Here is a 22706-nt window from a genome sequence, read left to right as displayed (position 1 = left end):
AGAACCAAGGCTGTTGCCCATATGGTATTATTCCAGCCACAAAGAGAGGTTTTCATACCACTTAGGTCTAAGCTTGGCTGAATAGAAACATGAGCACAGTAGCCCAAGCAGAGGGCCTTTTCTCATTCAAAGAAACGGTGGCTTGGGCAATCCAGGGCTCCCCAGGGCCTTCTGGCTTCTGGGTCCTCCTTCATTAGCCTCTACTCCAAGTGATTGGAGGACGGCTCTGCCTCTGTCTTTGCCCCAAAGGTGCAGGCCAGAACAATGACAGCAGGCAAAATACAACAGTGCAGGGACATGATCCAGTGACCACACACCTGAGCATTTAGCAAATAAACCAAAAACTTGTCTACACACAGAAGCCGGCACACGGATGCTGCGATTGGCTTTTTCTACCATCACCCAAACTTCAAAGCAGCCAGGTCTCCTTCAGAAGGTGAAAGGGGAACTGGCTGTGCTTCACATGTCAGTAACAGTGGAGGCTGGCAGGCAGAGGGTCACATCAAGTTCAAAGCCAGCCTGGTCTATATGCCAGGACTTTATGGCAAGGTCATGTTTCAAAACACCAAAATGTAAAGGGGCTGTGGGTGTGTCTCAGATGGTAAAGTGGTTATCTAGCACATATAAAGCCTTGGGTTTGGGTCTTGGATCTAAGCACTGCATAAACAAGGTGTGGTGGTGTATGACTATAATCGCAGCACTTAGGATGTAGGAGCAGGAGTTCAAGATAGCCCTCAGTTATACAGCAAGTAGAAGGGTTACCCTGGGCTACATGAGACTTAACCTTCCCCTACCCTACCCTGCCAAATAACAACAGCAACATGTACTAGTAGGAAAAGGGCTAAATCAACTGTGGTACATCCAGGCAATAGAATATTAGTCAGCACTGAAAAGAAGTGAAAAGAGGTGAGGGAAACGTGAAAGCGTCTCTCTGAGCAAATGAACAACGAAGCTACGCTGTTTGAGCCCAAGCATCTGCCACACTGGGAAAGAGAGAATTGCGAAAAGAGGAGGGATCAGTGGCTGTGAGTGCTAGGAGGAGGGAGGGATGGGAGAGCACAGAGGGTTTTAGGACAGCAAGCTATGCTGTGCACCACCACAGTGATGGACACACCCAGTCATCACACTTAGTGCAAAACATACAACCTACTGCACTGGGATTGACTCCTCTTGTATGCTGTGGACTCTGGGTGACGGCAATGCCCCAGAGTAGACGCTCAGAGAATGACAAATGTATTGCTCTGATGTACGGGGTGCCAGCAACAGGGGCACACCAGTGAGGGGGTGTCTATGCAAATCTGAGGGAGGAGAAGACGTAGAGCTTTTCAGTGTTCTGCTTGAAGTTTTTCTTTGAACCTAAAATTGCCTTTTCAAAAAAAAATTGTGCTGTATGAGTATCTGTGGTTTTGTGTATATATGTGTCTGTGGTGTGTGTCTATGGTATGTGTGTGTGTGTGTGGTTGTATGTGTCTATAGTGTGTGTTATGGTATATATGTGTGTCTGTGACTGTGGTATATGTATGTGTCTGTGGTGTGACTATTTGTGTATATGAAGTGTGTATGTCTATGGGGTGTATGTGTGACTATGGGGTATGTGTGTTAGTCTGTGTTTGTGGTTGTATGCATCTATAGTGTGTATTATGGTATGTGTGAATATGGTTTATGTGTGTGTGTGACTATGATGTGACTGTTGTGCATATGAGGTGTGTATGACTATGGTGTGTGTGTGTGTTTGTGTGTGTTTTGATGTCTGTGCTGTGTGTGTCTTTGACTGTGGTATTTATGTGTCTGTGATTGTGTGTGACTGTGGTGTGACTATTTGTGTATACTGGGTGTGTGTTATATCTATGAGCTGTGTGTGTGGTAATGCACACATATGTGCAAATTGTGTACAGAGGAGGATGCTAAGTGTCTTCCTCTATTGTTCTCTGTCTACTCCTTTAAGAGTGACCTCATTCTGAACTTGAAGCTTCCTCTTTTAGCGAGCCCAGCCGGGCAGTGAATTCCCCAAATTCACTTGTCTCTGCTCCACCAAAGCTGTGGTTATAGGCACAGGCAGCCACACCCCATTTTCTTTACATGGATGCCATAGATTTGAATGCAGGTCCTCATAGCCACTGAGCTGTCTCTCTAGCCCTAAAACTGAGGTGATTGAATTGAGAAAACAATAGCTTCCCTATAAATCCCTTCCACTAAACATTTTTATATTGGATCATCTGTCCACCCCGGGCTACTTCAGACTCTGTTAGCTCCCCTGCACAAAATTTGAAACACCTTTAACCTAGAAGTAAATAAACATGTGGCTGGTGACCTGGAATGTCTGTGACAGTATCCCACCTGATGAATCCTTCTCTCACCAGCTGGTTACACAGACTGACCAGCTGCTAAGTCATGCCTCACATTTGAAGGGTGTTTTCTATGCAAGCACATGTGGAGGTAGCCTAGAGACATTGCTGACACACGCAGGATGAGTTTTCTTCCCACCCATTTCCCACAGCTCTTTTCCTCCAGGCCTAATTGTTCTCAAACCCCCATTTCAAGACCAAGATCCTTGAGCTCATCTCTGTGGCTTGTAGGGACTGTCTGGTCAGGAAAGTTCAGGCATGTTCAGCATCACGTGTCCTAAGCAAGTGTGAGACACAGTTCACACCATTCTGTGGCAGACACTTTGTATACATGTAGCTGTCAGACCCTTGGGCAATCTTTCCCTTCTGCCTATCTTGTCTCTCAGAGAAGAAGGCAGAGTGAATGCCCTGGGCCACTAGAAGCCAGCACATCATCACGAGGAAAGGCTCCAGTAAAGAGACAACCCCTATTTCACAGCAAGGGGTGGAAGATAACACCTGCAGCACACAATTTTGGAAAGGGTGATGGTCTGGCCTTGGCTATGAGATTGCCTCTCAGTGACAATAGCAGAGGGATGACTCCCAGATGTGCAGTTTCCCAGTCCATCGGCTCCCAGAGACTGGATGCACTAATTCATTTCTTTCAGAAACCCTTGCTGCTTAAACAGTGTGCCTGAGTGGGCTGTTTGTAATCCACAACCCTGCCTGATATAATCGCAGGACTCTGTCCAGGCTTCTTTGACCATCTGCCCCATTCCATGTACACACATCTCCACGATCACAATAATATGCTTTCATTTCATGGCTTTCTCTGCCTTCCTTGACCTCTAATGAGACACCATTCCATGGAGCATGTCCTCATTTTGTTCTAATGGTAGTAATAAAACACCACGATCAAAAGCTATGTGGGGAAGAGAGGATCATTTTTATCTTACAACTACAGTTCATCATGAAGCCAAGGCAGAACCTAAGGCAGGAAACTTAGAGGGAAGAAATGAAGCAGAAGAACACCCCATAGCTAGCTCAGCCTGCTTTCAGATACCACCCAGGGCTACCTGCCTGGAGGGGCACCACCCATAGAAAGCTGGGCTCTCTCATGACAATCATCAATCAAGAAAATGGTACACAGACCTACCTACAGGCCAAACTGATGGAGTCATTTTCTCAACGGGGTTCCCTCTTCCCAGATAACTCTCTAGCTTGTGTCAAGTTAACAGCAAAGCCAATCAGCACAGTGATTAAGTTCCCGTGTTTCCATGCCCTCCACCATGTGTCAGAAGTGGCATCCTAGCTCATTCCTGTCATGTGCAAAGGACAGGCTCATTCTTCCCTGCTCCATACATGTTGGGCAAGTTTTTGGGGAGGCTGACATGTCCTTCTATGCCTTCTGTGCTTTGAGATTATATTGTTCCGTTTCAGAGTCAAAGCATCTAGTCATATCTTCCCATCTGCCAAGTGTTGATTCACTGGCTCAAGGAGACTTGGACCTGCCTACTCTGGAATTCATTATTTGGTGCTTACACCACACAATCAGATTTTATGTATCCAAGGACCAGGGGTCACACTGTAATCCTGGGGTCTAACATTAGATCTCCATATACTAAGCCTCCAGGAAGTGTTATATAATATTTGTAGCATATCAATATCTTTTGCTTACTTCTATGTGTGTGGTATGTGTCTTAGGGTTTACTGCTGTGAACAGACATCATGACCAAGGCAACACTAATGAGGACAACATTTACTTGATGCTGGCTTATAGGTTCAGTCCATTATTATTTAGGCAGGAGCATGGCAGGAGGAGCTGAGAGTTCTACATCTTCTTCTGAAGGCTGCTAGGAGAAGACTGGTTTCCAGGCAGCCAGGGTGACAAAGTCCATCCCCACAGGGACACATCTACTCCAAGGCCATACCTACTTCAACAAGGCTACACCTCCTAATAGTGCCACTCCCTGGGCCAAGCATATTCAAACTACTACAGTGTGTATGTGCATGCATGTGTGTATGTGTGCATGTGTGTGTATTAGTATTTCTGTGTTGATACAAAATACCTGACAGAGGCAACTGAAGAAGGTTTTCTCTTCTGGCTCACAGGTTAAAGTCCATCATGTCACGAGAGGCATGGAGGAAGGAGTATGAAGTGTGTGGTCAGGAGCAGAGAGAGAGATGAAGGCTGGAGCTCACTTTATTTTTTCTTTTTAATTCAGTCTGGGACCCCAGCTCAAGGGATGGTCCCACCCACATACAAGGTGTGTCTTTCCTTCCTAGTTAAACCTCTCAACAGACACTATCACAGATACACCCAGAGGTGTGTTTCCATGATAATCCCAAATACCATTAACTTGTCAATAAGGATCACTCTCACTGTTGGTTAGAAATACTCTGAAGAGTCAAAATGCAGCCAGTGAAGGGAAATTGACCAGTTAAACACAGAAAAGATTTCTGGCAAGTCTGATACCCAGATTTGGCAGGTCATGGTTGGCCAGAGCAGTGATGTTCCTGCTAGCAAAGGCCAAAGAGTGGATTGGTATTGGTCTTGATTGCATGCCTGCTGTATACACTCAACCTGGTTCTCATCCCTTCAGAGATTCTGGGGTTGGCCTGGCATGCCTATACCAAGTGTCTTCCTACATTTACCCAGGAGACTGGATTCTGTTTGTAGCTAAGAACTACGTCAGGCTGAGGAGTTAAAGATAGTACTGTGTGGTGACTTAGGGCAGTGTCTTTGAAGTTAGATGGGCCTACATTTAAAATTGAGACTTTGTCATGTATGGTGGTACAGACCAATAATTCCAGCTACTTGAGGTAGATAGATCACAGCTTTGAGGCCAGCTTGGGTTACTACCAAGTTTAAGATTGGCCTAGGCAATGTAAAGAGATCCTGTTTCAAACTAAAAACAGAAAAAGGGCTGAGGCTATAACTCAGTGCTTGCTTAACATATGAGACCTTAGGCTCAACACTCCCAGTATCACATTAAGAACATTTGGGCCCAGGTAGCAATTAGTTGTACGTTGACCAGATAAATTCCTTCATCTTACTAATGTTCTGCCTCCTGAAGGATAAATAAATACAATGCAGCCTATCACCTGGGCTGTTCTGGGAACTAAGGATTGTTAGGGCCTAGGTAAAATATTAAAGCCTAGGTAACAGTTACCTGGCAAGCCTGCCATTATAAGGAAACTTTCTCCTATGTTTCTGTTGTTACTAGGAAACTTTCTAATGCCAAGATTGAGTATGTATTCTGTTATGTTCTGTGCTCTTGGAAACCAGTCATGATAGAAATCAGTAGAACTGTTTTGTATAGTCACCCACAATAAGCTTGAACCTAAATCAACCACCCAATAGCACTTCCTGCACCTGTGTATAGGGTTTTATGGTATAAGTTGCCTCTGAGCTGGACCTCAACGTAAGAGAGACACCTGCACCAGTATAAGAAACTATTTGGAATAAGACTTCCATTTTGAGTAGTGGTTGAGTAAAAGTTTAAGTTCCCAAGACATCCCTGGGAACTGACATCCTACTTGGCAGGAAGAGACATGTAAGGGGGTAACTGACATCCTGGTTGGCAAGTTAAGGCATGAATATTAGACAAGACAAGTGCCATCCTGGAAGTCAAGTTAAGACATGAGTATTAGACAAGGCAAGTCTCTTACTGCAGTTGCATACCCCAACCAATGAGAATGGGATAAATGCACAATAAAGACAAAGGAAATCCCCTATCTCTAAATCCAGATTAGTGAAATAACTTGAAACAGAAGTTTGTAGATTTGGGTTTAAAAACCTTGTAGGATCTTAACTCAGGGTCATGGTTCAGTTCCTGAATCTGGACCATGGCCCTAGTTGACCAATCCTGGGGCATATGCTTAATAAACTATCCCTGTCTGACTGAGGTTGGTGTTTGTGTGGTTTGTGAAGCGATTCCCCAACAAAAAGAATGCAGTGGCATTTCATACATAGCGCCTGGTATGTAGGTGGTGCTCAGTGAATGAAGAGGGGGTCTTTCAGTAGAGTGTGTGCACACTCCCTTTTCAGATCTGTTAGAGTGTTTTAGATCTTTCTGCCAGCAACAAAAGTGCAAAAAGTTGTCTTGGAAATGGTTGGAGGCAAAAGCTCTTCTTTCAGTGCACTGTACAGGTGGAGTTTCTGTCTTGTTCAAGGGAACCTCTTGAGCTCTCTGGAAGGCAGCCATGTAGTCAATCCCTAGCTCCTCAGAATGTGGTGGGACTTTCTATAAAGGCCTTGGGCATCCCCACAGTTTTAATTAGACCAATGGCCCCAAAGACAGTAATGTATATGTGTCCAGGGTAGAAGAATAACAACATTGCTGTGAGGCCTCTGCAAACACATCACTCCATCCCATGTAATATAAAACGCTTCCTGCTCATCCAGATCTCTTTGTTCTTCCACCAGAGGCTTTCCCGTACTGTTTAAATCTTTATCCCAGACTCGCTCTCTATTAGAAATGATCTCTGATTACTTCTGCCTCAACTGTTTAGAACTTGCTGATTTGTGGTGCCTTACTTGGACACATGGTAAAGGGGCATCTGCTAAAAGCTATGGGAGACATTTTCATGTTAGCAGATAGGACTTACCTATGGTGCCATCTCTATGTTGTCTAGAGGTGATATGCAGAAGGACTTACAGTGGTTTAATTTAAGTGAACAGGAGGTACAGACAAGCAGGGCAAATTTGCCTAAATCCTTGGCTAAAATGTATTGCCAAATCAGTTTTACTCAACAGAAAGCTGGACCAACTGATGTGAAGGAAGTCTGTGACATGAGCATGGTCATTCTAGGGTAGCTCCCATCACTGGGTTAATTTGTCTGTATGTTTCAGGGGTCTTGCTGCTGATTTGAGTATGACATGTCTTTTGCAGATGGATGTGTTTGAACAGCAAGTGGTGCTGTTTGGAAGATTGGGGTCTTTATGAGTACATTTTTGCTGTAGAGAGTAGGTGATTGGGGCAGGCCTGGAGTTTGGTCATCCAGTCCCACTTCCTGTGGGTTCTCTGCTTCTTGACAACAAACGGAATGTGACTAGCTGCTTCGCAAGTCTTCCACCATGCCTTCCCATCGTGATGGGTGGTTTCCACTCTTAAATCACACGTCAAATGGGCCCCTTCTTCCCTAAGTTGGTTTTGTTGGCTATTTCCTTAGAGCAACAAGAATAAGAGTGCAAAGGTCATTGCCTTGTGACTCCTTCACGCCAGCTCCTTCTCCACCCCAATTCCAGGTGAGCATTATAAAATATGTATAACTAGACAGAGACAACACTCACTCTCACTTGAGAATTTGGGACAGGCTTTTACTCAGATGAAATGTCACAGATCTAACTCTCATAAGTGGTTTGATCCTGACCCCCACCTGATTCCTTTCCATGCCTGACTGTGCTTAACTGGTGCCGAGATCTGTAAAGCTGTAAAACATTGGTTCTGTGTGCACAGCATGGGATGATGTGAAATTATAAACCACATCTCCTCTTTAGAACAAAGAAGGGTTGAAATATTTCAGGTGCTGAAGGCACAGTGCTGAGTCAAGACCTCCTAGGAAATGGACGCCCTCCACAGGCTTCATTCTCAGCATTCCTGCCAGGATCTGGCAGGGAGGAGGAGTGGAGACCGATTTTTCTGTGGCAGCTTGGAGTATCTCCATCCTTCTTATCCGCTACCTATGGCCTCTTCCTTCTCCAAACATGAAAGAAGATGGTGGAAGGCTTGATTCTTGATTGGAGGTGAGGGGAAGGTAAAGGCTCATTCTATTTTCTCTCTTCTTGCACCCCGTATCAGAAAGCTGAGGAACTGCCCAGCTTGTGTAGGTGCCCCTGTTTTCAATAAGAAGGAAGTAGCAGTAGTAGTAGTAGCAGTCAGGAAAAGGCCTTGGGAAAGAGGGTATGCAAAGTACTCAAAAACTGCTCACATGCATAGACAGACAGAAGTAGGCAGACGGTAGGACTATGGACGCTTGGTCTATGACCCTGTGCTAGGAGATCAAGAACATAGCTCCTAGTGACATGAGATGACTTTCAAGCTACAGATTAGAGGCAGAAAGCACACCTTGTGTCCTTTAAACCAAACTCATTCTGACCAAAAGCTACAGTTCTGTGTATGACATTCCACTGTAGTCACAATTGTGAGCCCCCTCCCCCAATGAGAACCTGGGAGGAGTATAGAGTATGGAGACACGGGGTGGAGACCTGGTCGCTTTGTGGTCCCACTGATGGCATGATCCTTGTTCTAACAGGCAGTGACACTGTCAGGCAGTTTTTGTACCACGAAGACACATACATGGCAAAGCAAAGTATTTGATGTCCTCAACTGACAGATGACAAAACTGAGTCAGAGAAGGCTGAGGAACTGGTTGTTGTTAAAATGTGAGACTCCAAGCTTTCCCCACTGGTCTATGTTGTCTGCGGAACTAGCATGGGAGGGTGAGGTAGGACCACAGGGCTCAAAGCCTAGGGAGGACTCACAAACTCAGGCAGATTTGGCGACATCAAGGATAGTTAAAGGGATAGGCTTCTCTAGTTTTACTATCCATATTTTAAAATTATAAAGGTAATAAATGCTTGTTATAGGAAATATGTCAAATTAAAAAAAAGAAAACAGAAAATACTACTCATGATTACAGAAGCAATTTCCACTCTGATACAGTTCTTTATCTTGTATCTTCCTCTGATTGCGTTTATATAATCAAACGCACAGCATGCATTTATATAATGTACAGTGTACATTTACTTCCTCCTTCTTTGTTTACTAATTTATTTTGAGTGAAACCGTAATGTGGCCCAAGCTGGCTTCAAGCCTGCTACATAGCCAAGGCTGGGTTTGAACTTATGACTCTCTTGTCTCCTCTTTGCAAGTGCCGAGGTTACAGGCGTGTACCATCACACCTGAATCACATAATAATGTTTTTAGCTTAAAGTTTTATCAGGCTTTCCCTTCTGTTGTTAACATCTCTTGAAGAGTTATTTCCTGGATTCGTGCCCCTAATTTTCCTTTCTTTACAAATGTCTGAGTCATGGATCTTCCAGGTTTGCCCCCTGATGGTTTGATATTGTAAACTGCTCTGTGATGAACAGATACACAGCCATTATGTCTGTTTAAAACATTTCCTTGGGATAAAGTCTTGGAAACGGAATAATGGGGCATTCTAAAATCCAGCTAAAATCCAAAGATACACATAAATTGAGTATTTTTGAAAACAGTGGCTAACTTGTAAGGTAGATGAAAGCTGTACCTGGGCATGTTGATCTTTATAGCTAAGTGAAAGCTTGCTCATTCTGAAAGCTTGCTTCTAATGCGAGTACCTTCCCAGCTTCAGCTGAGTCCTGTTTGGATCCCCAAAACTCTGCAAACAAGGAAAGCAAGGCTGAGGAGTGGTTTAATGAGGGTCACACAGCTGTAGAGTCTCCTGTGGCTCCTCAGCTCCGTCTGTTCTGCTGTCTGAGTGCTTCACAAGACCAGTAACAGAACTGAGAGAACCAGGAGGAAGAGCAGGAAGAGAAAGAAGAGGAGGAGCTGAAAGGGGCTGAGAGAGAGTCCTTTGTGGTATATTTGCTTATGGTGCTTGGTGGGGTAGATTTTGAGGCACACAAAAATTCCATAGCATGGGTGTGTGACAGGCTCCTAAGAAAGTGTGCTGGAATGTGTGGGAGACTGGGAAGGTAGATGGACCAGTACAAGGAGGCCGAGACACAATGGGAAATCTCCCAGCACAGGCTAGGGTAGCCTGGGATGGTCAATGTGACCTGGCTGCTAGGGCTAGCGAGAACAGCAGGGCTGCTGTTTGTAGCTGGGTGGGGAGAGAATCCTGATGACAGGGCAGAGCTGTGGGCACTAAACCACACCAGAAAGGTCGGTGGGTCCCCACAGCTCTGCAGAAACAGCTTGGATGATGAACATTGAGCTGGCAAGCCACTGAACTTTATGACCAAGGAGATCTCCAGAGCTGCTGGCAGGGATGAGCAGACTGGTACTGAGGACAGGAGGCCCATTTTACAGGATGTGGGACATATGGACAATTGGAGAAAAATAAGACAAGAGATCTTCTGTGGCTCAAACCTAGTCACTCTGCTCAGCTAGTCCGAGTTTCAGGTGTCCAACCACTGCCCAGGGCAAAGGCTCTGGTTGTAGCCCTGTTTTACTCTTTCTTCTTCTTCTTCCTCCATGCCTGTGTGTCTTATACAATAAGGTGACAAGGCAATGGGCAATTCTGCCCTGGCTGAGTGGGGTGAGGTTAGCTTCTGAGAGTAGAGCAACGCAAGGTGACATGGGGTCATTTGGGAATCAAGGAAGATTTGGGTCATGGAAACCCATAAGAGGCTGACTAGAGGAGGATGTGAGGACTTAGCTCAGTGCTGCTGGAAGTTATAGGATGTAACAGAGCATCTTACAGGAGGGCTGGGAGTAGATGAAGTTCATAGAAGGCCAGAGGGTCAAAGGTTGCTACAGGGTAGCAGGCAATGGCACCTTGGGGCCCTGGTGGGTTAGGCAGGGGGATGGTCCAAAAATGGCAAGCAGCATCTATAGACATGAGAGGTTGGAGAGAACAAGAAGAAAATGGTTAGAGAAAGGATGCCCAAAGATGGCGGTCTGAGAAGGAACAGTGTAGAGTCCAGCTCTACTGGTGATGGCTGGAAATAGACAGGAAAAAAATCATTTCAAAGCTGGGGTTGAGGGAATGATGATAGGTGAGGTGCTTATCACAGCTGTGACTTTCTGTCTGTGGGAAGGAGGGAGAGATGAATGCTGGGAGAATTGACTTAAGCTAAACCTTGCCCCACCTTGGCATGCTCGGAAACTATAGTCCCTCTTTAGAAAAGAAATGCCACATTTCTGAGCCCTTGTGTGCTGTAGTCTAGGGGCTTTGACACAAATTATATAGTGGAAGCCTCAAAATGACCCACCGAGGCCCTTATGTTATAGGTGATGGACCACTTCTGCTCATAGTGAACGCCAGCTTGGGTATGGGAGGAAGGCCTTTTTGATACTAAATTTCTAGACTCCATTTGTGAATTAAACAGAGGTTAGTTGTGTAAAAGATATCAGGAAGATGATTCTAAAATCTTGGTAAGTAGTAACAATAGTTGAGTGAATAACTTAATGAATGAATAAATGAATGAAATAACCAAACACCCATGTTGATGGAGAACGGAGTGTGGAGACACTGTTCCTCTTACTTTCAGGTACCTCGGCACAGGGTGTGGTGGGGGATTTACAACCTAGTTCACAATGTCTGCTCCTCTTCTAGCTGGGGAGACTAGAGAACCGAAGCTGCCTTTGCGGTTGCAGACGATGCTTGAGGATGCAGATGGAGCTAGCTGGACGGACAGAAGCCCTCCATCAGCCAGCCAGCCAGACGCCGTCCATCAGCACAGGCTAGGACAGCAGCTCTTGAGAGCATGTTAGTCTTGCCTCTGCCCTCAGTTTTCCTAACGATGCAAAAGCTTAAAAAAACTGGAAGAAGACAGCTCCTAGGAATTCCTCGACCTCACAGTGTAGCTGCAAGATGTCTGAAGAGGCACAAGAATGGGGTGACCTCCCCTCCAGGTCATTAACGTGGACTGAAGTAGTAACTTGGGAGAGAAGGTGATTTTAGGAATCTGTTCTAAAATTTCCTTGATTTTTCTCTGAGAGTTTGCACTGAGATGACAAGTCATCACTAGTTCCCTCATTCATATATGTATGTGTATCTGAACGTGTATAAGTATGTATATACATATATGTGTCTGTATCTGCATGTGTATATGTATGTGTATACATATGTATGTACCTGCATGTATATATGTATGTGTATCTGCATGTGTATATGTATACATATATGTATATCTTCACATGTATAAGTATACATATATGCATGTGTATCTGTATATGTATGTGCATATATGTATGTATATTTGTATGTATGTATATATATATCTGTATGTGTATACATATATGTATGTATATACATATATCTATGTGTATTTGTATCTCTATGTGTATATATATGTATGTGTACACATATATGTATGCATATACATATATTTATGTGTATCTATATATGTGTATATGTATGTATATACATATGTGTATGTCAATCTATGTGTATATGTATGTGTATCTGTGTATTCATGTGTATGTATATCTACATGTATGTATACATATCTGTATGCATATATATGTGTATTTATGTTTACAGTTCTATAAAGCTGCTTACTTTTTCCTTTTTGCTGGCTTTCAGGACATTCAATTAGTGCAGCTATGTTTTTCTTCATATTGCTAGATATATTTGTAGACTTCTTTTTTGGCACAAATTTTCTATTTCTATTTATATAATTTAACTTATCTCAGTATTTTGTAGAGAAACAAAATTGAAAGTGAACCTCAGAATAATAAATAGAGAAGAAATGGCTTCTCTCTATTCTGATAGATCATTTTGATTGAAAGGGGCACAGGGTTTGCTGTGTTTGGTAGCAGTGGCCACCAGGAGGCACCAGAACTCTCCACTGTCTTCTTTAGGGAGGTCCTTTGGCCTGGAAATTTCTCCCTGCAGATGGTCCCTGGCAGGCCACTTTACCTGTGATGATCCCAGTCTAGAAGCCCTGGGATCAGGGCTGGAGATAAACACAGCTGCCTTAATGGGGCTTCAGGTTTCTCCTAGACATTAAACTTATATGGTCATTGTCACAGACATTCCTAAAGGAATGGAAGGAGTGGGTGGGGGCTGGCCCAGGCACCTGGAGGTGGGACTTTGTCCTTGTGCTGGTTTGTTTTTTGTCAATGTCACACACCTTTTTTGTCACCTGGGAAGTGGGAACCTCAATGAGAAAATGCCTCCATCGGATTGCCTGCAGGCAAGTCTGTGGAAGGTTTTCTTGATTAATGATTAATGTGGGAGGGCTTAGCCCACTGTGGTGGTATAAAAAAGGCCATGGGTGGTATGAGAAAGCAGGCTGAGTAAACTGTGGGTAGCAAGACAGTAAGCCACACTCCTCCATGGCCTCTGCATCAGCTCCTGCCTCCAGGTTCCTGCCTTGAGTTCCTGCCCTGACTTCCCTTCATGGTGGACTGGTTGGGATGTATAAACCATATAAGCACTTTCCTCCACAGTGTGCTTTTGGTCATAGTGATTATCACAGCAACAGAAAGCTTACTATGACCGTCCCAAGTGGAGCATTCAGGGAGGCTGCTGTGGGCACCGAAGGAGCATCTTCTCCATCACCAAGTGTCCTTGGACATCTGTCTGAAAGGAATACACTACTGGTAGTGACATGCCTCCTCTAAAAAACAAACAAACAAAACCAAAAACCAAAAAAGTCCTCCCAAAACTGAACAACAAAACAAAACAAACAAAAAACAAAAGCAACCCCCCAAACCAAACAACAGCAACAAAACAAAATAAAACAACTAAAACAAAAAAACCAAAAAATCAAAAGAGCCCAGAACAATAGTGACAACAAAAACAAAAAAAAACTTAACTAAACAACAGCAACAAAACAAACAAAAACCAAAACCAACCCCCCCAAAATAAAAACTCAAAACAACAATGACAATAACAACAACCAAACAATGGATGGGTCCTTCATTAAAGAGATCTGAGAGACCAATGCAACTGTTTGTCTTTGCCTGTGTTATCTACTAGTAGGGAATATGGCATTTAAAGCCATTTAGTAACTAGCCTTCTATGCCCCTAAATTAGAAGAAGCCCTTGACAAAAGTTGAAAAAATATACTTACATATAAATTTTATATTCAGGTTCCTGATTCTTCATAAATCCATTTGTTGCAATAACAAATTGTGACGAAGTATATTTCCCCTAAGAATCTTTTCCCCCAAACAATGGCTTCACTTTTATTCTCTCAAGCCTTTTCAGAGGACCCAGGAGAGGTGAAACCCAGCAAAGAGTAGCCCCATGGAGCAATGGCACCTGGGTGGGGAGGAGGCCACTGTCCACTTAATCCCAGAGCTCCGCTGACATCCAGGCCTGGTGTTCCCTGCATGAACTGTTGCTGACGAGGTTGTCAGGGTGTACAATGGAGGACTCCACAGTTTGTTTACATTTTTATTAGTCTTAGATTTATTTTATGTGTATGAGTATTTAGCATATATGCATGCCCTGGTACTTATGAAGGTCAGGAGAGGGATTCTGAATGAGGGACAAGTACTCTTAGCCATTGAGCCATCTCTCCAGCTCTTTTTATTTTAATGCTGAGACTGAGCCAGGTATGCTGGGCGAATGCTACAGCACTGAGCTATGCCCACAGTCCTCCTCCATAGTTGGTTTCATTTGCCCTTAATTTTTTCTCTATTTCTGTTAGTCTGACCAGGTGCCTGATAGCTGATGGATTAGGGAATTCATTCATTACAGGGAGAAAGGGCTCTATAAACACAAACATCTCTTCTGGTTTTCCATGGATAAAGACATCGGCCATGCACTTAAAGCATTCTTGGCTAAAAGCAGACATCTGGTCTCCCTGGGGACCCTAGATGAAGGAATGTGATCCTTCTCTGCTCCTACATTCCTACTCTTTGGGCCTTGAGACTCAAGGAACACCAGCAGTAAAGCCAATTTGTTTAAACAAATACCACCCCTCCTCCTGTCATAAGAGGTCATCCCTGTCCCTATGAGTCCCTCTGATACACACTTAACCAACTGATGTAACTCAAGGTGATTTTTGTAGTGTGTCAGCCCAGTTGGGGGTAGACTGAGAAATATTTGATGTCTTAAAGCAGACACTAGGTAGTGCTTAGTGTAGGACAAAGTGACACCCTGAGCAGTAATTAAGAATCAAGGCAAATAAGGAATGCAGTGTAAACTTGACCAAGGCATTCAGTAGTCAGTCCTCCGGGCACAGCTTGGGGTGGAGTGGTTTCAGGTCAAGGAGGCAAGATATTGCGTCTTACTAGACAACATAGAGGGAACAATACGATGGACACCCCCTACATCACTGAATCCACTTTAGAAGAGGACTAGCTTATGATGTCATCTCAACATTTTTCAGTTGAACAAATTTATGTTTCACCTATTGGATTCCAGTACCTGTCGTAAGGTCAGTACTGCTCTAAGAGTCAGGATCCACTGGTGAGTGCCAGGAGGAAAGCACTAGTTAGCACAGGGTGAAAACGAGGTTTTACAGAAGGTAGCTGGTGCATGTAGCTTTTGCTACCCTGCCTCAGCTCTGGGAATGGGCCATGCTACTAGCCCCCACCCAGATTCCCTTGAATCTACTGATAAAAAACAACAATAACAACAACCCACATAAGTTAATCTTAAAATGCTTTTGCTAACTCAGTGGCTGAGCACTGCTAAATCTCTCCTGCCATCCCAGGCATAATCGGATAGAGTGGCCATTGGCCACTCTAAACTGAAAACTCAAGTGTCTGGTTGGCTATATTTCCTGCAGCTACTCCTCCTTCCCCAACCCCCCTTTCGATTCTGCTTGCTTCCTCCCGGGGCAACTCTAAGTGTTCCACCCCATCCTCAGTCATTGGTCGCTGGTGTCTTTATTGATGGATCAAGAACCAACTGGGAAACAGGACCTTAGTATCAGAACTAATCCCTACAGGTAACTCCTCTGTAGACTCCCTCCATCTCGAAGCCAGTCCAAGGGAGCCTGGGTGTGGACTACAGCAGGAAAGGGTACTCACAAGCCTCTTTTCTATGTGGTATCTCTGACAGCTTTTAAGAGTCACTCAGCTTGGCAGACAGGATTGTGTGGGGGGTGGGGGGGAAGGGAGCAGTTCACAGAGGAAAGGGTAGGGGGTGCCCTGGGGAACAAAGGCAGTTGCTGATCCAGGACACTCACTTTTACCTTCCTGACTCCTGGTAGTGACACACTGGATCCTGTCCCAGAGGCCTACCATCACCCCTAAATTATTTTTTTCTCCTTTCTGAGATTAACTTGTTTTTATCACTATCAGCTATTAGAGTCGTACTTCTGGCTAGGGTGAGCTACAGGGGCTTATTGGGAATCAGCTTAGAAGAGAGCATCCCCTTGCATTCTGAGCCTGTGGCTCTGCTGCCACTGGCCTGACCTGAGAAACTGAGCTTCTTGGAGTGTTGTTGTCGTCATCACCATCTTCCCATCAGAGGCTTGGAAAACCTAAGCTGATGGCCAGCTGGAATCTTGAGCCAACCTTCCACAGCAGTCTGTCTTGAGGGCTCCCCAACTGCCACTTGAGCCAATAATGGCGACAACCTGCTGGTAGAAATGAATTCTGACTGCAACTCAGCCACTCCCATTCACATACCTTTTATTTTTCATGCTGCAATAGAAGCAATAGCAACACATTTGGATAAAGTTTAAAACATGACTTGACAAACTTTAAAATATTTATCATTTAGCCCTTTTCAGAAGTTGGCTTAATCCTGATTCGGAATCAGAAGAGACCATGTTTTTATTTATTTACACTGGAATAGAACCCAGAGTCCTGGGAAGTCCAAAGTGTTTGAGGCAAGTCAGAGCCCAAGGCTTTCCTTGTGAGGATGAAGAACCTGAGGCTGATGGACAGTGATGGATATGAGGGCTTGAAGGCCAAGCTGGAAAGGCTCCGAGGTTGCCTCTGAGCTGGTGTGGGCCCTTCCAGAGAGGGGGGAAGAAGTACCACGCCTGCCAGGGAACAGTATACACCCATGCCTTTCTTTCCCAAGGACAAACAGAGCCTGGGGATAAATTGGCATTGCCTTCAATGCCAGAAGTTGGCATTCGGTGAGGTTGGGGTTGTAAACATAGCCTTACCGGGAGGTCCTTTCACACAGTGGCAGCAACAGATGACAGATGGGGAAAGCTGGTGTGGCTGCAGTGCTCACTCTCCCTAAGGCTCCTGTGCACTCACTGGAGGCTGGCCCTGTGGGACGGCATTGCACACTTTCTTACTTTGGAGTATGGGGCCCTGGCTCACATGGACAATCAAAAGGACAGCCAAAAATGTTCCAAACATTTTAACGGTTTACTGTAGACAGTGCTACAAAATACAAAAGATGGCTCTGGTCATTTATAGAGAGATGTATGTAGCCCTTTTTAAAATGTGTGCTTTTTAAAGTCAGAGAATCTCACACCTGTTTCCCCAGTACAACTCACATAATCTGTTATTTGTAACTGCAGGCAATGAGTACTCTTAACACAAATCAGTCCAGAGGGGACAGTCTGCAGGCTTGCTTACCAGTGTGAGTCGACTGAGGAAGAGTGTGCAAAACTAGGTTTCATACTCAGAGTATTTTGCAAGTGTGCAAGGCATTGGTTACTCATGCTAAGTCTTTATAAGGTTTGTTAGTCAGTTGTGTGTAGGCCCAGATTTTCAAGTGCTGAATGGCTTCAAAGCAAGGTATTCTGCTGTCTGTTGTAGGTTGATGGCTCTCCTATGAAGCAGCCACTGGAAGCAGCACTTCTGGATTCTAGTGTCCTGTGACTGTGGGCATCAGGAAGGTATGCATTCTGTTCTGAACACTGATGCTGGACCTGTTACTGGATGGCCTTTCCCCGTTCAACATTTTGACCTTGGTTATTTTACTTTCAGAATATGAACAATTGTCAAGTCAGCTCTGGCTATGTTTTCTTTATCATTTCAAATAATTATGTGAAGCATTAAATTGTATAGTTGAGCATTCAAAAATAGATTTTATGATTTAAGTGTGTTGAAAATTTATTTCCATAAAAATGTCAGGTGTTTGTTTCTCTTCTTTTCTTTTTTCTTTCTTTCTTTCTTTCTTTCTTTCTTTCTTTCTTTCTTTCTTTCTTTCTTTCTTTCTCTTTCTTTCTCTCTCTCTCTCTCTCTCTCTCTCTCTCTCTCTCTCTCTCTCTCTCTCTCTCCCTCCCTCTCTCTCTCCCTCTCTCCCTCTCTCTCTCTCTCCCTCCCTCCCTCCCTCCCTCCCTCCCTCCCTCTTTCTTTCTTTCTTTCTTTTTCTTTCTTTCTTCTGAACCTCTAGAAATATGGCACCCGTCAGCTAAGGATAGGTAGCATGATCAACATGCTAACAGTCTCCCAAGACAGTTAAGTTCTAGTCAGCTGGCAAATGGGACTGAGAGCACCCTGCAAACAAAGAGCTGGGCACAGTGGTACCCGGGTTTCTGTGACTGAGTCTATCTGAAAGACAAGACGTGCTCAGATGTAGAACTCCTCCATGTCTTCAGCCTCGGGACCAACTGTTGTTGGAGGCAGTAGCATGTCTTGGACACCCTGTGTGGCTTTGGGGTCATGACATGGTGGGAGTGTGGATGACTCTGTGAGCAAGGAGGCACTGGACGCCGAAAGACCAGTAGTAGTTACCTCTGCAGGGCTGGGGGATCCTTTGGTGAAGAGAGGGTGGGAAACACAGGCTGTATCTGGGCTCACCTCAATGGCAGCAGGCAGTGGTCCTTTCTTGGGACTCTTCTGTGCTGGCCAGTGGCTGCTACATCTCTCAGAGGAGATGGATGCCTCTACTGTGTTGCAAAACCTACTGGGGGCAGAATATGCAGAGACCACAGACAGGTCTGAGGAGGACAGCCGCAGGCCTGTGTCCACATTTGTCTCTTGGGTCCCCTCTAAGTCATCAATGGACATGAGGCGGCTGGGCTTCCACTCTGATGCACTGTGTCTCTGGGAACCAGTCGGTAGTGGCTGTGACTCAGTTGGGGAGGGACCTCCACTGGGCAAACAAAACAAAGACTTGCTTCTCTGGAAAGACCATGCCTGGCTGGAGGTGCTTGACTGTGGGGTATACTCCTGTTTGTTCCCAGGAAGCAGGGCCATTTGGTTGGATGGGCTGTCATGTAGGGCTGTCTGGCTGCTGCCCTGTCCTGTGTTTGGTGTGTTGATGTCTGTAGTAGGAGTGGAATGAGGCTTCTTCTCAGAGGAGTGATGCACTCGGCTGCACTTAGGGGCCTTTTTGTGTGTCCTTTGTGCCTGTGGAGAGAGGGTTCCATTAATCCTAGGCTACATTGAGACTCACTGTTAAATGCAGCATGAAACACATTGCCAATCATTAGGAACTCCAACTCTGGCTAGGAAGCTACCTTCAAGACTGAGGAATATAGCTAGTTCGTTATTTTGACAGGGTACTGTATTATGTAAAGTCCACATGTGAATGTACCAAGGAACAAGAGCTTGGTTAAGCAGACACATGGCGATGAGAATCCTTTAGAAGTCTTCTCTGCTCTTCTCAAATCTCTGCCACCTCTGTCTTTGTTCTCCAGTTTGGAGCGCACAGCAGGGCTTTTGTTGGGGGGAGAATAAATGCCACCTACACTCTTTCACATTTCTAGGGGAGTCTCATTCTTTGTACTAGTCTGTTGGGTACATTCCATGATGACTTTAAGCAATATGATTTCTTATCACAATGAGAAGCCAGTTGTACTTCCCCCGTGCTGTCCCCAACCTCCAAAGACTGAGATACACTCAAACAATTTGAGATAATATCAGCATAAGAACCAGCAAGTAAGGTTTTCCAGGTGTCTTGTGACTCTTCCTGGAGTGACATGAACAAGCATCTATTTGACCCAGATATGGTACCAATGAGAGATTAAGAAAATGGTGTCACCCAAATCTAGTGACTATAGTAGCCTGAGTCACTCCATGATAGCTGTATTACCAAAAAGCCCAGCCCAATATAGGTGATGACTCAGGAAAGCAATCCCACTCAACTTGCAGGCAGCTCCATTGAAGAGACTCACCTCCCACCAGGCTCTTCCACCCCCACCCCAGCAGCTGTTTAATACCTTGGAAAGGGCTTTGTTGATCTTTTAACTTTCTCTGAGTGTCCTGAGCCTTTTCACTTTGTCAACTTGCTATGGCTCCTTCCAGGAGGGGCTATTTCTATCCAGAGAAAATAGTTTCTCAACACCAAGACACAGTCTGACAGGGAGCCCTGGTATGGGCAGGATGCCTTCCATAAAAGAGGGGCGGTTGGGGCCAGCATTTATTCACATTTTGCCTTTCAGGAACTAGGTACAGGAAGGGAATTGTTTCCTCCTGATGAGTCGTGAGGATGCGTGGTAGGGAAGACAATGTCACCCTCCAACACCGGACTCTGCTCCTTTCGCCCACACCAGCAGCCCTGCTGGTTCACCAGGATCTGGTGTCTTCTCCATGGAACTGGAAACACTGCTCAAAGCACATTCCATCTCCTCTGCTTCTCTCCAATTACTCCTCTGGTCCAGATCCAAGATGATAATGCAAATTTAAATCAAACAACAGATTAGAGGACAACGGGTCTGGATTTTTTCAGGATTGGAACCCAGCTGACAAATCCCTAAAATAAAAAGGGGTTGCCAGGGTTTTTACTAGAAGGGGTATTTCTTTCTAGCAGGCTGAGACATATGTCTTCATAACAGACACCTTTTCCTCCCCCATTAATGAGAAATCTGGTTTCCACAAGCCACCTAGGAACTATTGTTCAGTGTAGTATGTATCCATTGAGTATTTACCATGGGCAAAGGAGGGGGCGCTACAACCGAAGAGGTTCTGGTTTGACCACATGATTCTTTTCAAAATGTTATCGAAAGGATCTACGGCAAAACAAATATGAGAGACTAGAGAATTTGATGGTCAGCACTTGAGGGTCTTGGGAGAGAACTCATCTTCCCAGTGGGGCAGAATGGATGTCAGTGGAGGAGGGCCCTGAATCACACACAACCCAGGACAGGGGCATGTCAAAACTAGGTGGCTTTCTGGCAGGATGGTGGTGTGCAGTGGGAGAGATGGCTGGGTGGAGGTGGGGAGTCCATTCAGAAACCACTGCAATGATGCTCCGGTTCGTAAGTGCTGGGACACTTAAGCTACATCTGCACGATGCACACAGCCACTTCCTAGCTGTGTGGTCAGAGGCGCAGACTCTCCTGGGATTATCTACCTGGCCTTTCTCTCCATGTTGCTCAGTCTGTATCCTGTTTGGCTTTTGTCCACATGTCTTGCCAATCCTATCCCACTATCTATGCTCTTCCTATCATATTGGCATCTCAAAGCTGTTTTTAGTAAGCATGGCTTAGAGTCAATTGGCTGCAGCAAGCCTTCCGGTAGGCTGTAGAGATGGTTCAGTTGGTGATGTGCTTGCTGCACAAAACACATATATGCAACACACACACATACACACACACACACACACACACAAATATTTTTCTTAGCCTAAATTATGGATGCTTAAAGACTACGAGGCAAAGCTCAAGTGCTCGGAGAAAGATCACAGCTGCTGGTGGTTTTAAGACAAACGATTTTCACCATCCTTAAGCTTGGGTGGGTAAGAGAGAAAAGAGGATGAGCTTGTTCTGGGAAGGAAGCCCTGAGGGATGGAGACTGCTTCAAAGTCTGGAGGGGCACAGTCCCCAGGGAGAACCCTAGTATTGTTTGCTTATTGCTAAGTATGTACCACAATGCAGCCACTGCTTGAGCGTGTCAGTTCTTGGTGAGGATGTCTGCACTCTGGACCTGCTTGAACAGGGAAGCCAGCTTCATGACAAGTCGAAGCCAGGTGGACACAGCTTCATGACAAGCCGAAGATCAAGGTTCCCAGCCAAGTGACTGTTAAGGGACATTCGAGCCTGTCACTCTCATGCAGCCCAGTGGAGTCCAGCATGGCCGGCAGGAACACTGTGGGCTTGAACAGAACTGTTGATGCTTCCACATGCCCATATGTGCTCGCTCTACTTTCTACAGCACCATCAAGGCGGGACGCCAGAGAGAAACCTCAAACCGCGTTGCTCTGAAGAAAGTTGGCAGCTGCTCTGTTTTGCTGGGGAGTGTAACCTGCGCAGTGGAGGTGCCTGCTGGTTGTGTGTATCTCAAGGCTGACACTGTGGATGACTGCAGGCATCCTGGGATGAGTGCTTGGGAAGGAGGCTGCAGAGATTCTCCTACTTTTCCCACATCTTCTAGACTCTAGGGCCAGGGCTGATGAACAAGGGACATCTATCTACCTGGCCCTGGTTGTTCTTTAGCTTTACCCAGTGGGATCTCATCTGACCTAAAGACAGCCCACCTGTGCCAAGGATGGAGCCTCTGATGTGTTTCCCTGGGGCTGGCTTTTTTTCCCCTACCTGGCTGCTTGACTGGGAACAATAGGGGCTGAGAGCGAATCCAGAAACTCTGCCCTAGTGGGATTTACCCGAGTGCAACAGGAACTTGAGTCTTCACCCTTGGCTGCCAGCTCTCAGGGGGCAGCCTTCCTGAGCCCCAGCAATGACAGCAGAGATGGTGGGAAGTCAGCCTACCTCCCTTCCCTCTGGATCAGCGTGAGCTGGATGCCCCACTGGAATTCACAAGCTCCTCTCCTCACTATTTAAGGCACTTTCTCAAAGAGCAGAATAGCATGCATAAATTAATCTGCTGAGCGAAGGCAGCCAGCCAGGGAGACCTGCTTATGCTTCTCATGTCGCTAGGAAATTGGAATCCAGCTATGAGCTCGTCCCGA

The 22706-nt window shown here is 45.3% G+C and overlaps 1 protein-coding gene across 1 annotated transcript in view; it reads right to left on the bottom strand.

The window, feature by feature from the left end:
* Positions 1-16559: 16559 nt before the first annotated feature.
* Positions 16560-22706, bottom strand: part of Fam124a (family with sequence similarity 124 member A) — a 52846-nt gene continuing 46699 nt past the window's right edge. Inside the window, exon 4 of the mRNA XM_028758752.1 lies at positions 16560-19207. Coding sequence (XP_028614585.1) covers positions 18425-19207 — 783 coding nt within the window. The 3' untranslated portion in view covers positions 16560-18424. The remainder of the gene's footprint in view (positions 19208-22706) is intronic.

This window comes from Grammomys surdaster, unplaced genomic scaffold, assembly GCF_004785775.1.
Source record: "Grammomys surdaster isolate TR1022 unplaced genomic scaffold, NIH_TR_1.0 126219, whole genome shotgun sequence".
NCBI lineage: Eukaryota > Metazoa > Chordata > Mammalia > Rodentia > Muridae > Grammomys > Grammomys surdaster.
Note: the sequence above shows the minus strand (reverse complement) of the source record. Positions and strands in the feature narration are given on the sequence as shown.